The sequence below is a fragment of the Pogoniulus pusillus genome, chromosome 2 (genome assembly GCF_015220805.1).
Source record: "Pogoniulus pusillus isolate bPogPus1 chromosome 2, bPogPus1.pri, whole genome shotgun sequence".
In the NCBI taxonomy this organism is placed as follows: domain Eukaryota; kingdom Metazoa; phylum Chordata; class Aves; order Piciformes; family Lybiidae; genus Pogoniulus; species Pogoniulus pusillus.
The window spans coordinates 45,028,745-45,046,121 of NC_087265.1; the positions used below are offsets into that span (position 1 = coordinate 45,028,745).

Consider the following 17,377-nt stretch of genomic DNA (forward strand, 5'->3'; position numbering starts at 1 on the left):
AGGAGGAAGTTGTTGCCAGAGAGAGTGATTGGTATTGGAATGGGCTGCCCAGGGAGATGGTGGAGTTGCCATCCCTGGCGGTGTTTAAGAAAAGTCTGGATGAGGCACTTAGTGCCATGGTCTGGTTGACTGGATAGGGCTGGTTGCTAGGTTGGCCTGGCTGATCTTGGAGGTCTCTTCCAACCTGGTTAATTCTATGATTCTTCTACTATTACTATTAGGAAAATACACAACTGTTAGAACAAGAGCACTGGGCAGTACTTCTTAATTCACATCATGCTATCTTTCTTGTAGCAAGTTTATCCTCATTGGACATGTATTTTGGCCTTCCTTTTCAAAGGTGGCAATTTTCTCTTCTGAATTGGAACTCTCTAAGTAGTGGTAGGGACAAGGTGTTGGTTTGGTTTTATTGTATTTCTGTAGTGCTTAAGAACTGGAGAACTGTTAGGCAGTACAAAGGTAAAAAAATCAAACACATTTGAAATAAGAAACTGTTGATGGCCACATTAAGTCTAAATTAGGTTGAAAAGCATAATCAAGTCAACACATCTGATACATTTGATGTGCATAATAGATTTTGATGTTTAAACAAAGTCAAAATACTTGCAATGAATTTTTATTGCTGTCAAGAAAATAAAGAGTGAACATGGCATGCATACTTCATAGATTTTTTTTCCCTGCATTCTTTCTCTTCCTAATCTGCCTTCAAAAGTTTAGGTTTGTGTGCATGGGTTTTAATTTCATTTTACTTCTTGTTCTGAATTTGTCAAACTTCATGCTGGTTCTGCTTAGTCTAGAAGCAGTTGAAGGTGTGCTGTTTCAAACTTTGTTATGTAAGGGATGAGATTTTTTCTTTCCACAAAACTGCTTCATAGCATTGAAACTACTAATGTATCAATCATGTATTCCCTACCCTAACTACATCAAATAAGTACACATCTGAGTTCACATAAAATAAATACACATCTGAGTTCACATAGGGTAAGTTCTCATCTAAGTTGACATAAAATGTATACTTATTTCATGTGAACTTATCTGGGTTCTGAGTAATGTAAGTTCACATAAAATAAGTGCCCATCTGAGATCACATAAGATAAGTTCACATCTAAGTTGACATAAAATAAGTTAACATAAAATAAATTCACATCTGAGTTCATGTAAAATAAGTTCACATGTAATAAGTTCACATCTGAGTTCACGTAAAATAAGTTCACATTTGAGTTCACATAAGATAAGTTCACATAAAATAAGTACATATCTGAGTTGTCATAAGTTAACATCTAAGTTGACATAAAATGTGTACTTATTTTATGTGAACTTATCTGAGCTCACATAATGTAAGTTCACATAAAATGTGTACTTATTTTATGTGAACTTATCTGAGCTCACATAATGTAAGTTCACATAAAATATGTACACATCTGAGTTGACATAAAATAAGTTCACATCTAAGTTGACATAAAATAAGTACACATCTGAGTTCATGTAAAATAAATTCACATAAAATAAGTACACATCTGAGTTCACATAAGATAAGTTCACCTAAAATAAGTACACATCTGAGTTCACATAATGTAAGTTCACATAAAATAAGTACACATCTGAGTTCACATAAGATAAGTTCACATCTAAGTTGACGTAAAATGTGTACTTATGTGTACTTATCTGAGTTCACATAATGTAAGTTCACATAAAATAAGTACACATCTGAGTTCACATAAGATAATTTCACAACTAAGTTGGCATAAAATAAGTTCACATCTAAGTTGACGTAAGTTGACATAAAGTAAGTGCACATCTGAGTTCATGTAAAATAAGTTCACATAAAATAAGTGCACCTCTGAGTTCACATAAGATAAGTTCACATGAAGTAAGTGCCCATCTGAGATCACATAAGATAAGTTCACATAAAATAAGTGCCCATCTGAGTTAACATAAGATAAGTTCACATAAAATAAGTGCACCTCTGAGTTCATATAAGATAAGTTCACATAAAATAAGTGCCCATCTGAGTTCACATAAGATAAGTTCACATAAAATAAGTGCACCTCTGAGTTCACATAAGATAAGTTCACATGAAATAAGTGCCCATCTGAGTTCACATAAGATAAGTTCACATAAGATAAGTTCACATAAAATAAGTGCCCATCTGAGTTAACATAAGATAAGTTCACATAAAATAAGTGCACCTCTGAGTTCATATAAGATAAGTTCACATGAAATAAGTGCCCATCTGAGATCACATCAGGTAAGTTCACATAAAATAAGTGCCCATCTGAGTTCACATAAGATAAGTTCACATCTAAGTTGACATAAAATTAGTTCACATCTGAGTTCACGTAAAATAGGTTCACATAAGTACACATTTGAGTTCACATAAGATAACTTCACATAAAATAAATACACATCTGAGTTCCCATAAGATAAGTTCACATCTAAGTTGACATAAAATGTGTACTTATTTTATGTGAACTTATCTGAGTTCACATAAGATAAGTTCACATAAAATATGTACACTTCTGAGTTCACATAAGTTCACATCTAAGTTGACATCTAAGTTGACATAAGTTCACATAAAATAAGTACACATCTGAGTTCCCATAAGATAAGTTCACTTCTAAGTTGACATAAAATGTGTACTTATTTTATGTGAACTTATCTGAGTTCACATAAGTTCACATAAAATATGTACACATCTGAGTTCACATAAGTTCACATCTAAGTTGACATAAGATAAGTTCCCATAAAATAAGTACACATCTGAGTTCCCATAAGATAAGTTGACATAAAATAAGTTCACATCTGGGTTCAGGTAAAATAAGTTCACATCTAATACATACATATCTGAGTTCACATAAAATAAGTACTCATCTGAGTTCACATACAAGTTCACACCTAAGTTGACATAATTCAAGTACACATCTAAGTGCACGTAAAGTAAGGGCGCATCTGAGTTCACATCAAATAGAAGTACATAGCTAAGTACATAAAATCTGCATTGGCATAAGTCTAAATCTTTTCAATATTCTCTTATCACTTTATGGAGAGGTTAAAGAAGGAAAAAGTTAATTCTGGAAAACAAGATATGTGCTTCAGTAGGAAGATGAACTTGAAGTAAACTGGTTTAATACGTTACAGGAATTATCCGCTGTCAGCTACTACAAGGGCAGTTGGAAGATGCAGAGCAGCAGTTGGAGTTTCTTAATCAAATTCAAGAGGCCATTGAAAAATCTGGGGTAGGAGACATCTGCCTTCACTCAAAGATTTTGTTTGCAGTATGAAGGGTGGTCTGCGAGCTACTTCATGTTCAGTATTTCAGTCAATGCTTAGTGGAGTATCAGTTAATCGAAGTTTCAGTTTTTTTCTTCCTACCAACCAAAGCCAATGTGTTGCTTAACTTCAGAACACAAGGCTGTTTGCTGGCAGAGTGAAAGTGTCATTGCCTCTCTGCAGGGCTTTATCTCTGACAATAAGTTTTAAATGTCTGACAATCATTAATATCCCTCCCCTCTTGAGTTTTGTACTCAAAAATCTTAGAGCTTCTTGCACAAATGAAAGTAGGTCGAGGGAGGTGATTCTCCTCCTCTGCTCTGCTGAGACCCCACCTGGAGTACTGCAGCCAGTTCTGGAGCCCCCATTACAAGAGCCATGTGAAGATTCTGGAGCATGTCCAGAGAAGGGCCATGAGGATGCTCAGAGGGCTGCAGCAGCTCTGCTGTGAGGGCAGACTGCAAGAGTTGGGGCTGTGCAGTCTGGAGAAGAGTAGGCTCTCAGGTGACCTTCTTGTGGCCTTCCAGGATCTGAAGGGGGCCTACACAAAAGCTGGGGAGGGACTTTTTAGGCAATCAGGGAGTGACAGGACTAGGGGGAATGGAGCAAAGCTGGAAGTGAGGTGATTCAGACTGGAGGTGAGGAGGAAGAAGTTGTTGAGCATGAGAGTGGTGAGAGGCTGGAATGGGTTGCCCAGGGAGGTGGTTGAGGCCCCATGGCTGGAGGTGTTTAAGGCCAGGCTGGATGAGGCTTTGGGCAGCCTGCTCTAGGGTAGGGTGTCCCTGCCCATAGCAGGGGGGTTGGAACTGGCTGATCCAAGCCTGACTGATTCTGTGAGTGCATTGCTCTTATAATAGTATCATTTACAGTAACCATACTAAATATCTTGCAGGATCTTTAAGTATAAGGAAGAAAGAGATGACAATCATTATGTAGTTTTGTATGAGTAAGAGAGGAATGTTTCTGGAGTAGGGAGAGTGTTTACTTTTATTTTCTTCTCTTTTGTTTTTGTAGGAATTGTCTTTCTTGCGTGCAGTCCTGGCTATGAAAAAATACAAGAAACAAGAAGAAGTCATTGCCTTATTGAATGATGTTCTGGATACTCATTTATCATCTTTGAGAGGTTTTCCTCTTGGTGTGGAATATTTTGAAAAATTAAACCCTGATTTCTTGCTAGAAATCATTAGGGAATACCTTAATTTTTGCCCAGCACAGGTAAGCAGCATCTCTAAAATGAAATCTAAAAATAGCTTCCACCTTCAGACAGATCAGTTTAATCCTGAAGCAATAATTTAGGAAAGAGGCTCATAGAATCAGTCAGGGTTGGAAGAGACCACAAGGATCATCCAGTTCCAACCCCTCTGCCATGGGCAGGGACACTACCCTAGATCATGCTGGCCAGAGCCTCATCGAGCTTGGCTTTAAACACCTCCAGGCATGGGGCCTCAACCACCTCCCTGGGCAACCCATTCCAGGCTCTCACCACTCTCATGCTCAACAGCTTCCTCCTCACTTCCAGTCTGAATCTCCCCATCTCCAGCTTTGCTCCATTCCCCCTAGTCCTGTCACTCCCTGAGAGCCTAAAAAGTCCCTCCCCAGCTTTTCTTAGGCCCCCTTCAGATCCTGAAAGGCCACAAGAAGGTCACCTGGGAGCCTCCTCTTCTGCAGAATGCACAGCCCCAACTCTTTCAGTCTGGCCTCACAGCAGAGCTGCTGCAGCCCTCTCACCATCCCCGTGGCCCTTCTCTGGACACACTCCAGCATGTCCACATCCTTCTTGTAATGGGGGCTCCAGAACTGGCTGCAATGATATAAAATATCAGTGATAAAAAAAATATTTTTCTATTTCTTCACAGTGACAGCTTTTGGCTTTTTGGGCTGAAGAAGATAACAGTGCTTTGCTGTCGCTCTTCTGAGTTTAAAGTGAAGATCAGACTTAAAATGAAATATGAATATCTTGACCAAAGTGTTGGGGTTTGTTTGTGGGTTTTTTTCTTGTTGTTGTTCAATTTGTTGGTTTGTGTTTTTTTTCTCACAGCCTGCAAGTCCTGGGCAGTCTTCTTCACCTCTTCTTAACCACTGCGCTTCTGTTCTTGAAACTGTGGTTAAAACTGTGCCTGGTCTTCAACAAGCTGTCTTTTTAATTGCAAAAGTGAAGTACTTGTCAGGTAATAGTTGTGTGAATACTCAGCTATCTACCTCTAGAGTTATTTTTATATTTAAAAAAATCCTTTCACACTTTTAAATCATAGAATCATCCAGGTTGGGAAAGACCTCCAAGATCATCCAGTTCAACCTAGCACCCAGCCCTAGCCAATCAACTGCACCATGGCACCAAGTGCCTCATCCAGTCCCCTTACAATCACCTCCAGGGACGGTGACTCCACCACCTCCCTGGGCAGCCCATTCCAATGCCAGTCACTCTCTCTGGGAAGAACTTCTTCACAACATCCAGCCCATACCTCCCCCAGCACTAAGTACCTCATCCAGTCTTTTCTTGAACACTTCCAGAGATGTCAGCTCCACCAGAGTGGTTATTCGGGGAACCTGAAATCATCCTAAGTATTTTCTCTTGCTGCAGAGTACTGAATTGCAAAGAAGTGAGGAACATTTTCACTGCCTTTGTGATTTGTATGAGTGCATTTTAATTGTACAGACATGTAAGTATGTCTGTTGTCTATTTCATCCACTAAAGATCGCTTCCTGAGTGATTACAGATGGAACATAGAATCATAGAATCATCCAGGGTGGAAGAGACCTCCAAGATCATCCAGTCCAACCTAGCACCCAGCCCTAGCCAATCAGCTAGAGCATGGCACTAAGTGCCTCATCCAGGGTTTTCTTGAACACCTCCAGGGATGGTGACTCCACCACCTCCCTGGGCAGCCCATTCCAATCCCAATCACTCTCTCTGCCAACAACTTCTTCCTAACATCCAGCCTAGACCTCCCCCACCACAACCTGAGGCTGTGTCCCCTTCTTCTTTTGCTGCTTGCCTGGCAGAAGAGACCAACCCCCACCTGGCTACAACCTCCCTTCAGTTGGTTGTAGAGAGCAATGAGGTCTGCTCTGAGCCTCCTCTTCTTCAGGCTAAACAACCCCAGCTCCCTCAGCCTCTCCTTATAGGGTTTGTGTTCCAGGCCCCTCACCAGCTTCATCATCTTCCTCTGGACACATTCCAGCGCCTCAACATCTCTCTTGAATTGAGGAGTGTTGTGGAGGGACACAGTAGTCAAGGTGTGGCCTCTCCACCAGTGTTGAGTACGGGGCACGAGTCACCTCCCTCGTCCTACTGGCCACACTGTTCCTGATCCAGGCCAGGATGCCATTGGCTCTCTTGGCCACCTGGGCACACTGCTGGCTCATCTTCAGCCTACTATCTACCAGCACCCCCATGTCCCTTTCTGCCTGGCTGCTCTCCAGCCACTCTGTGCCCAGCCTGTAGTGCTGCTTGGGCTTGTTGTGGCCAAAGTGTAGAACCCTGCACTTGGCCTTGTTCAATCTCATCCCAGAGAAAATATCTTACCTGTGACCTTTTTTGACTTAATTCTGTGGTGTTTTATGTATGTATTTGTTTACTACATGCTCATTATTTGAAATCTATTATTTGAAATATATACAAATATAAAATTGGTGAACAACTAATAACTGCTGCATTTCTAGCCACTGTATTTTATATAAACCTTTTTCACTTTCCCTGTTTTAATTTCCCAGGGGATGTTGAAGCAGCCCATAATCATCTACATTACTGTCTTGAAAGGAATCCATCTTATGCCGATGCACACTTACTGATGGCCCAGGTCTATTTGGCTCAGAACAATACTAAACTATGTTCTCAATCCTTGGAACTGTGTCTAAGCTACAATTTTGAGGTGAGTTGGATTAAGGAGTGAAACCATTCTATTCAGTCAGTTTTCTGAAGTTTCTCAACTCAACTTTAATTCTTCACTACTTTTTAAATGTATTCATGTTTGTATGAACATGGTATCTGAATATTTATCAAATAAATAGCCATAATAGCTAACCTAATGCCTTACTTAGCAGGTGCTGATCTGTTGGAGGGTAGGAGAACCCTGCTGAGAGACCTTTACAGGCTGGATGGGTGGGCAGAGGCCAGTAGGATGAGATTTATCAAGGCCAAGTGCAGGGTTCTACACTTTGGCCACAACAACCCCAAGCAGCACAACAGGCTGGGGACAGAGTGCCTGAGAGCAGCCAGGCAGAAAGGAACCTGAGGGTACTGGTAGATAGTAGCTGAAGGTGAGCCAGCAGTGTGCCCAGGTGGGCAGGAGAGCCAGTGGCATCCTGGCCTGGATCAGGAACAGTGTGGCCAGCAGGACAAGGGAGGTTATTCTTCCCCTGTACTCAGCACTGGTCAGGCCACAACTTGAGTGCTGTGTCCAGTTCTGGGCCCCTCAATTCAAGAGAGATGTTGAGGTACTGGAACGTGTCCAGAGAAGGGCAACAAAGCTGGGGAGGGGCCTGGAGCACAGCCCTGTGAGGAGAGGCTGAGGGAGCTGGGGGTGTGCAGCCTGCTGAAGAGGAGGCTCAGGGGTGGCGTCATTGCTGTCTACAGCTACCTGAAGGGAGGTTGTAGCCAGGTGGGGTTGGTCTCTCTTTGCATAGAATCAACCAGGCTGGAAGAGACCTCCAAGATCAGCCAGTCCAACCTAGCACCCAGCCCTATCCAGTCAACCAGACCATGGCACTAAGTGCCTCATCCAGGCTTTTCTTGAACACCTCCAGGGACAGTGACTCCACCACCTCCCTGGGCAGCCCATTCCAATGCCAATCACTCTGCCAACAACTTCCTCCTAACATCCAGCCTAGACCTCACTCTGCACAACTTGAGACTGTGTCCCCTTGTTCTGTTGCTGGTTGCCTGGGAGAAGAGACCAACCCCCACCTGGCTACAGCCTCCCTTCAGATAATTGTAGGCAGCAATGAGGTCACCCCTGAGCCTCCTCTTCTCCAAGCTGCACACCCCCAGCTCCCTCAGCCTCTCCTCACAGGGCTCTGTTCCAGGCCTGTTACCAGTTTCGTTGCCCTTCTCTGGACACATTCCAGTATCTCAACATCTCTCTTGAATTGAGGAGCTCAGAACTGGATACAGTACTCAAGGTGTTGAGTACAGGGGAAGAATCACCTCCCTTGTCCTTCTGGAATAGAATAGTAGAGAAATGACAGGTAAAACTTGTGCAAAATAAATATATACATATTCCATTAATCACCTGATGAAGTGTGCATTAAGCAGTGTGGGCTATGCTCAAAATCCAGCAACATTCAACCTAGGTTTGAATAATGCTATAGTGAAGGTGTTTCTGTCTCAGAGGCTCATCTCATGTAAGAGTTTTTCTTTTTCAATTAAAAACTTGCTCAGTAACTACTTTGCATACTCTTTCTATAAGTAAGTTACTGAAATAGAAATTTGCATGTGTCTGGAGAGAAGAAGAAACCAAGGTCAGTGCTTTAAAAGAATAAATTGAAAGTCTTCTTTCATGCATAAAGTAAAAACTGAGAACTCTCTGTTTTTTATCTCTCTATATATGTATGTATTTTTATTGTTTTTAGGTGAGAGAGCATCCTGTTTATCATTTAATTAAGGCCCAAACCCAGAAGAAGATGGGAGAATTATCAGAAGCTATTAAGACCTTGCAGATGGCAAAGAATTTGCCTGGAATGAGAAAAAGTACAGCTTCTTCCAAAACTAAAGGAAAAGTACTTGAGATCGATGCAAGTGATCGTGTGTCTATCTTCCTGGAGTTAGTGGAAGCTCATCGTTTGAATGGTGAACAGGTGAGAGAGCAGACTTGTTTAGAAGTAATCCATACCTGAGAACAGTTTCCTCTTCACATCAGTAGAAGCATCTGTTCTCATTAGTTCAGAACAGAAATTGTGATGGTTTGGGTGTTCCCCATCCCCCCACACTTTGGAAATCATCCAGACTAGACTCAGCCAGCTCTGGAAATTGAATTTTTCACAGTATTATCAGGGTTGGAAGAGACCTCACAGATCATCAAGTCCAACCCTTTACCACAGAGCTCAAGGCTAGACCATGGCACCAAGTGCCACATCCAATCCTGCCTTGAACAGCCCCAGGGACGGCGACTCCACCACCTCCCCGGGCAGCCCATTCCAGTGTCCAATGACTCTCTCAGTGAAGAACTTTCTCCTCACCTCCAGCCTAAATCTCCCCTGGCACAGCCTGAGGCTGTGTCCTCTTGTTCTGGTGCTGGCCACCTGAGAGAAGAGAGCAACCTCTTCCTGGCCACAACCACCCCTCAGGTAGTTGCAGACAGCAATGAGCTCTGCCCTGAACCTCCTCTTCTCCAGGCTAACCAATCCCAGCTCCCTCAGCCTCTCCTCGTAGGGCTGTGCTCAAGGCCTCTCCCCAGCCTCGTCGCCCTTCTCTGGACACGATCAAGCATCTCAACGTCCCTCTCAAACTGGGGGGCCCAGAACTGGACACAATGAAGCTTATATTTACAGCTAGCACAGTAGACAAGCAGATATTTACAGTATATACAGTTATAGACAGAAATATACAAGATAAAAGGTAATACAGAAACACAACAGCCCTCTCAGAAACCTGAGTCCCCAGGAGGAGCTCCCAACCACCCCTGCACCTTCCTCCTTACCCCTCTCAACATTACCCCAGTCCCAAGGAAGAATGGAGGTTCAGCCAGGGGGTTAGGAAGCAAAGTGGATTAGCCAAAAAAAACGGCAGAGAAACAAAAGGTGAGGTTAGAGAGAGAGAGATGCGGCTCGGAGCTCCCCAGCAGGAGAAGCCAGTGCCTGATCTGTGTTGATTCCTCTTGTATCTCTCCCTGGAGAGATAAAAGAGATTACTGTCCCTGGAGGCGTTCAAGAAAAGCCTGGATGAGGCACTTAGTGCCATGGTCTCGTTGATTAGCTAGGGCTGGGTGCTAAGTTGGACTGGATGATCTTGGAGGTCTCTTCCAGTCTAGTTGATTCTATGATTCTCAGTGAGCCTATGAGTGCAGCAGACATCACCATTGTTTTCCTTTCACAGCCTGTAGTCTAGTTCTTCACACCAAAACATTCTAGCTAGCTTCAAACTAGCACATACATCATTTCTTTTACTGAGAGGATTTTATTGGTAGACTTGCCAGGATATTCATCTATGACTTACTAGTTTGTACCTTAAATTGTCCAGAAGAGAAGGGACAGGAGGGGAAACAGAAACAAATCAAATGAAAAAAAAAGACCCTGAACTGCAAAGCAAACCTGCTTGTAGCTGCTCAATTATGAGTCTCTAAAACCTCTTCTAATTTTGAGGAAGGAGTACTGTTGACATTCACTTGCCAGCATACAGGTTGGCAGGATCACAGGATGTTAGGGGTTGGAAGAGACCCAAGGAGATCATCAAGTCCAACCCCCATGCCAGAGCAGGACCATACTATCTTATACAGATCACAGAGGAACACATCCAGACAGGCCTTGAAGGTCTCCAGAGAAGGAGACCCCACAGGCTCTCTGGGGAGCCTGTTCCAGTGCTCTGGGACCCTTACAGTAAAGAAGTTCCCTTTGTGTTGAGGTGAAACCTCTTTTACTGTAACTTAGACCTATTGCTCCTTGTCCTGTCACAGGGAGCAAGTGAGCAGAGCCTGTCCAGTCCTCAGATATTTATAAACATTTATCAAATCCCCTCTAAGTGTTCTGTCTTCCAAACTAAACAGCCCCAGGTCCCTCAGCCTCTCCTCATAAGCCATGCCCTCCAGTCCCCTAATCATCCTCCTAGCCCTCCACTGGACCCTCTCCAGCAGGTCCCTGTCCCTGTTAACACTGGGGAGCCCAAAACTGAAGGCAGTATTCAAGATAGGGTCTCACCAGGGCAGTGTAGAGATTCCTGTTTTGCTGTCAGAGTGCCACTAGAAGTATTTTTCGATCCTCTCCTTATTTCTGTGTAGCAGCATCCTTACTGCCAGCTGCATCAGAATGCACAGTAGGACACTAGGTACGTCTGTGTAAGAGAAGCTATCATACGATTGTGTAGCTGGAAGCGACCTCTGGAGGTCATCCTGCTTAAAGCAGAGCCTGTTAGAGCAAAATGCTCCAGGCGTTGCCCTGTTGAATTTAGGGTATCTCCTTGTCTGTATGCATTGCAAATATTATTTTCTCTGCTAAAACTTTTTCTGGTCGTTCATATTACCTAAGCTTTGTTTACCAAATCAAGAAAGAAACCCCAGAACAACACTTGAGAAAACAAATGGATGCTATGTTTGGGTTTTATTTTGGAGGGTTTTTTGGTTGATCACTATAATACTTTGTGATGGTTTGGGAATTACCCCCCCACACTTAAGAAAATCACCCAGACTAGACTCAGATGGCTGGAAATTAAGGACTGAAGCTTTACATTTACAGCTTAGCACAATATGCAAGCAGGTATTTACAATCTATACAGCTAGAGACAGAAATAGACAAGTTAAAAAAGTAATACAGAAACACAACAGCCCTCCCAGAAACCAGAGTCCCCAGGAGGGGCTCCCAATCACCCTTCCACCCTCTTTCCATCCCTCTACCTTATCCCAGAGTTTCCCTTACATGCAAGGAGAGTTTGGAGGATCAGCTAGGGGAGTTAGAAAGCAAAAGGATTAGTTACACAGAAATCAGGTTAGGGAGAAAAGTACAGATACCAGCTGCAACAGACAGCCACTCTAACTGTGTCATCTATGTCTTGTGTTCTTGTTTTTATACCTCTCAGCAAGCCTATGAGTGCAGTAGACATCACCACTGTTTCCTTTTCACAGCCTATCATCTAATTTCTCTCAGTAGAAAATGTCAGCCTCAAGCTAGCACATAATCACAAATGTTCGTTTGCTTATGAGGTCTTCATTTCAAATTGTGGAGGAGAAGGTCTAGGCTGGATGTTAGGAGGAAGTTCTTCCCAGAGAGAGTGATTGGCATTGGAATGAGCTGCCCAAGGAGGTGGTGGAGTCGCCATCCCTGGAGGTGTTCAAGTAAAAACTGGATGAGGCACTTGGTGCCATGGTCTGCTTGACTGGCCAGGGCTGGGTGCTAGGTTGGACTGGATGATGTTGGAGGTCTCTTCCAACCTGGTTGATTCTATGACTCTGATTCTATGACTGTTAAGCAACAGGTGTGCTAGTTTGAAGCAGGCTACAATGTTTTGGTGAGAAGAACTAGATTACAGGCTGTGGAAAGAAAACAAGGGTGATGTCTACTTCACTCACAGGCTTGCTGAGATGTATAGGAACAAGAAATAAAAACATTAGATAATCACTCTCACTTGGGCTGCTGGCTGAGCTGCAGCTCTCTAACCTCACCCTCCATTTTGGGCTAATCCACTGTACTTCCTGACTCCCCTGGCTGAATCACCATTCTTCCTTGGGACTGGGGTAAGTTTGAGAGGGGTAGGGGGAAGGTGAAGGGGTGGTTGAGAGCCCCTCCTGGGGACTCAGGTTTCTGGGAGGGCTGTTGTGTTTCTGTATTACCTTTTACCTTGTATATTTCTGTCTATAACTGTATATACTGTAAATATCTGCTTGTCTATTGTGCTAGCTGTAAATATCAGCTTCATTCATATTTCCAGAGCTGAGTCTAGTCTGGGTGTTTTCTAAAGTGTAGGGGGTGGGGAACACCCAAACCATCACAACAGGTAATCCATTAATGGTTTTGTTATTACAGCATGAAGCTGCTATAACACTGCAAGATGCCATTAACGAATTTTCTGGAACTCCTGAGGAACTGAGAGTTACAATTGCAAATGCAGATCTGGCAATTGCTCAAGGAGATGTTGAACAAGCCTTGACTATGCTCAGAAATACTACACCTGAACAGCCATATTTTGTGCCAGCTAAACAAAAAATGGCAGATATTTATCTTCAGTACAGGAAAGATAAGAAGTTATACGCTGGCTGCTATAGGTAAAAGTTTATGTTGTTCATATGCATTTTCCTAGATGTAGCAGAGTGAGCTCATTTATTCACTTTCTACTGCAGGAAGTCAAATATTTGCTGATGTAATTAATCCATTTCAGCAAGGATTGTCACATTTAAAACAGTAATTTGAAGTCCTATTTCTGAAAGGGTTTTTTTATTTTCAGAGATAAAGAGAACCTAAAGTCTGGAGAGGTTAAAGTTGTTAGACCCTGTTTGTTGTTTTTTACATACCAGTGTTGACATATTAAATACTGAGCAAGGTTCTGCCTTTTGTTTCCAGAGACCTGACAGAAAAACTTCCCAGTGCTCATACTTATCTTCTTCTTGGTGATGCATACATGAATATTCAAGAGGTAAGTGTTTGCTAGAGATGAGTGGAACGATTGAGTAATTTGTTGACTTTGGCAAGTTGAGACAGTGTAGCATGCTGACTCTTACTGATTGGTATAGAATCATAGAATAATAGAATCAACCAGGTTGGAAGAGACCTCCAAGATCATTCAGTCCAACCTAGCACCCAGCCCTATCCAGTCAACTAGACCATGTGCAAACAAAGTACTTTAGGACCTATACAAAGACATAATTACTAGTTGAGAATGTAACTGTTCTGAGCTCAAAATAAAGCTGTTGAAAATGCATTTCTTCTAATTAGTGACCCAGCAAGGAGAGAATTTTGTCCAAACACTGACCCATTAAACTAACAAATCTCTATAAAGTTAAAGCTAAATTAAGTTCACAAAGAGATGGAGGTTTTTCAGAAGAGTTTTGAAGCTGAGAATAATTCTAAGTGACTCAATTCTACTGCCAGTTTTATTGAAAATTTTTGAAGTATTGAATTTTTCAATTTCAGAAGAGTTTTGAAGCTGAGAATAATTCTAAGTGACTCAATTCTACTGCCAGTTTTATTGAAATTTTTTGAAGTATTAGATTTTTCAATTTCAGAAGAGTTTTGAAGCTGAGAATAATTCTAAGTGACTCAATTCTACTGCCAGTTTTATTGAAATTTTTTGAAGTATTAGATTTTTCAATTTCAGAAGAGTTTTGAAGCTGAGAATAATTCTAAGTGACTCAATTCTACTGCCAGTTTTATTGAAGAATTTTGAAGTATTGAGTTTTTATACCTTTTTACATCCTTTGCTTTCTTGATGAACTGGAACTGTTGCTCAGTATTTGTAGAAGAGAGTATAGTAAACTAAACGTAGGAATTTGAAAGATAACACATTTATTTAGAATATCTATATATGTATATTTATATATATTATATGTTACAGGATGTTAGAGGTTGGAAGGACCCCAAGCAGGTCATTGAGTCCAATCCCCCTGCCAGAACAGGACAATACTGTCTAACACAGATCAGAGCAACACAGCCAGAGAGGCCTTGAAAGTTTCCAGAAGGAGACCTCACAACCTCTCTGGAGAACCTATTCCAGTGCTCTGTGACCCTTAACAGTAAAGAAGTTCCCCCTTGTGTTGAGGTGGAACCTCTTCTGCTGCAATTTACACCCATTGCTCCTTGTGTCCTAACCCAGGGAGCAGTGAGTAGAGCCTGTCCACTCTCTCCTGGCCAACCCTCAGATATTTATAAACATTTATCAAATCCTCTCTAAGTCTTCTCTTCTCCAGACTAAACAGCCCCAGGTCCCTCAGCCTCTCCTCATCAGTTATGCCCTCCAGTCCTCTAATCATCCTTGTAGCCCTCCGCTGGACCCTCTCCAGCAGATCCCTGTCCCTCTTACACTGGGGAGCCCAAAACTGAACACAATATTCAAGATGAGGTCTCAGCAGGGCAGAGTAGAGGAGGAGGAGAACCTCCCTGATCTGCTGGACACACTCTTCCTGATACACCCCAGGATCCCATTGGCCTTCTTGGGCACAAGGGCACATTGCTGTGCCACAGCTAACTTGTTATCCACCAGGACCCCCAGGTCCCTCTCCACAGAACTGCTTTCCAGCATATATATATATATATATATATATATTTAGAGTTTATTTTAGAGTACATTGGGTTAGGACATGTAATACTAGTTTAGACTATTGATTTGGGGATCTAAAAGTGAGTAATGGTTGTTAACATACCAACACTGGTGTGTAGTTTTTTTTCCTTAATGAAGGATTATAAAGCAAAAGGGAATGTGTTTATATGTGCTGTAACATAGCTAGAGGAAAGAAATCTATTATCATCCAACACAGTAATAAGTTCGTGTAAGTTTGGAAACCAGTGAAAGTCATAGAGAAATTTCAATGGAAAAAGAATTGGCAAAAAAAAATGGGTTTGAATTAATGCAAGTTGTCTCCACAATATATTTTAGCATGGAAATATAAACTTTATTTGGCTTTACACTTACTGCAATTTTGTAGTGACCATTGTAGCTCAGGAAGCAGTAGTACTTGGCAGTCATTCATCCACATTGCCAAACCTGTTACTCAATTTTGTTTTCTTCATATACTTTCTACCTTAATCCTTGACTTCTGTCTTTTTCTCTTTTACTGTTGAAGCCTGATGAAGCTATAGAAGCCTATGAGCAGGCCTTGAAGAAAAATCCAAAAGATCCAGCTATAGCAAGTAAAATTGGAAAAGCCCTAATCAAAACACATAATTACTCAAAGGTATTCTATAAGTACTCTGTTAGGTTACTCAAGTGTTGTGTCCATTGTTGTCAGCATGTGGGCTTTGCCTCATTTTTGTTTTCAGGTTGGGTAGAAAATACATTTAACATTAAAGTACTAAACAGCCTTTTTATTGTGGAAGTAAGTTTATAGATTTCCCCCTCAAAATATCTGGTCAGTCAACTCCATGGCCATTTCACAGGGCATGGAAGGGAGGAAAAGTGTTTTGGGACAGCCATGGAAGGAAACAAAGAGGACTGTAATGGTATGATTGGACCCTTAGTGCATAAGGAATCTCATGTTTTGCTTGCATCTCATAGTCATTTAATACAATGTTCTTAAATAGCCTCCCATGTGGCCATATCATTCTGTCCTCACAATATTCTGCATATATGCTGAGGAAGAAGCTCAGAGTTTCTCATTTGTGTTTTGGAGGAAGCCAACATCTTCTGAAGCTGGCATGGACATGCTATACAAGTGGCCTCGATGTGGATTGATAGATGAGTTTAAGTTGCAGAGAAATCAGTGCCAACTTCCTAACCTTCAGTATCTGCTCTTTTATTCTAGTCACTTGTATTAAGATAACAGTAAATGGTTACAGAAAGTACTTGTTACAGTGGCACCTCCTCAGTAAATCTTCCTCTCTACTAAAAAAATTGTTTCAGGCAGTGCTCTCCATCTCTTGGACCTGGAAGAAGTTAGGAGGAGAAGCCTGAAGATGGGCTGGAGCATTTCCCCTATGAGAACAGGATGAGAGGGCTGGAATTGCTTAGCCTAGAGATGAGAACAGTCTTGAGAGAGCAGCCTTCCAGTACTTAAAGGGGGCGTACAAGAAAGCTAGGCAGAGACTCCTCAGAAAGGGCAGTGATAGAGAAAGGGGTAATGGTTGAGAGAGAGTAAATTTATATGAGCTATTAGGAAGAAATTCTTTGCTGTGAGGATGGTGATGGACTGGAACAAATTGGCCAGAGAACTTGTGGATGTACCCTTCTTGGAAGTAGTTTACTAATATACAGAACTGCTTCTTTTTTTTTCTTGAGTAAATATTTTACTTCTAGTTGATATTATTATCAGTTTTTATGATTATGCTTAGCTGGTGTTCTGAAGCTTTTCAGTACTTCTTTTATCTTTATGTTTTGCAGGTCGGCTTGGGGCAAGTATTTGTCCTTTGTGTAGAGTAAAATGTAACTTTGGAGTCCAGAATGTCTGGAATTACACAATTTTAGCAGCTAATGGAAATGTAATTTAGCAGTGATTCTGCCAAAGATAGAGTGTGGTAGTGTGTTTAAGCCACATTTATCAAAATGTGGGCACTGGTTGGAGAGGACCTCAAGGATCATCCAGCTCCAACCCCCTGCCGTAGGGACACCTCCCACTAGAGCAGGTTGCTCAAGGCCTCATCCAGCCTGGCCTTAAACATCTCCAGGGAGGAAGCAGCCACAACCTCCCTGGACAACCTGTTCCAGTGCCTCACCATCCTCACTGGAAAGAAATTCTACCTAACATCTAGTCTCAATCTCCCCTCTTACAGTTTAAACCTATTACCCCTCATTCTGTCATTGCAAGACCTTGTCAGT

At 42.0% G+C, this 17,377-nt stretch overlaps 1 protein-coding gene across 4 annotated transcripts in view; it reads left to right on the forward strand.

Moving 5' to 3' along the window:
* TTC21B (tetratricopeptide repeat domain 21B) overlaps positions 1-17,377 on the forward strand; it is a 54,752-nt gene that overhangs the window by 11,886 nt on the left and 25,489 nt on the right. For all 4 annotated transcript variants that reach the window (XM_064163835.1, XM_064163848.1, XM_064163844.1 and 1 more), the window contains 8 exons: positions 3,139-3,236; positions 4,285-4,485; positions 5,309-5,438; positions 6,985-7,142; positions 8,842-9,066; positions 12,940-13,178; positions 13,474-13,546; positions 15,690-15,800. In XM_064163835.1, the coding sequence (XP_064019905.1) occupies positions 3,139-3,236; positions 4,285-4,485; positions 5,309-5,438; positions 6,985-7,142; positions 8,842-9,066; positions 12,940-13,178; positions 13,474-13,546; positions 15,690-15,800 (1,235 nt within the window). The remainder of the gene's footprint in view (positions 1-3,138; positions 3,237-4,284; positions 4,486-5,308; positions 5,439-6,984; positions 7,143-8,841; positions 9,067-12,939; positions 13,179-13,473; positions 13,547-15,689; positions 15,801-17,377) is intronic.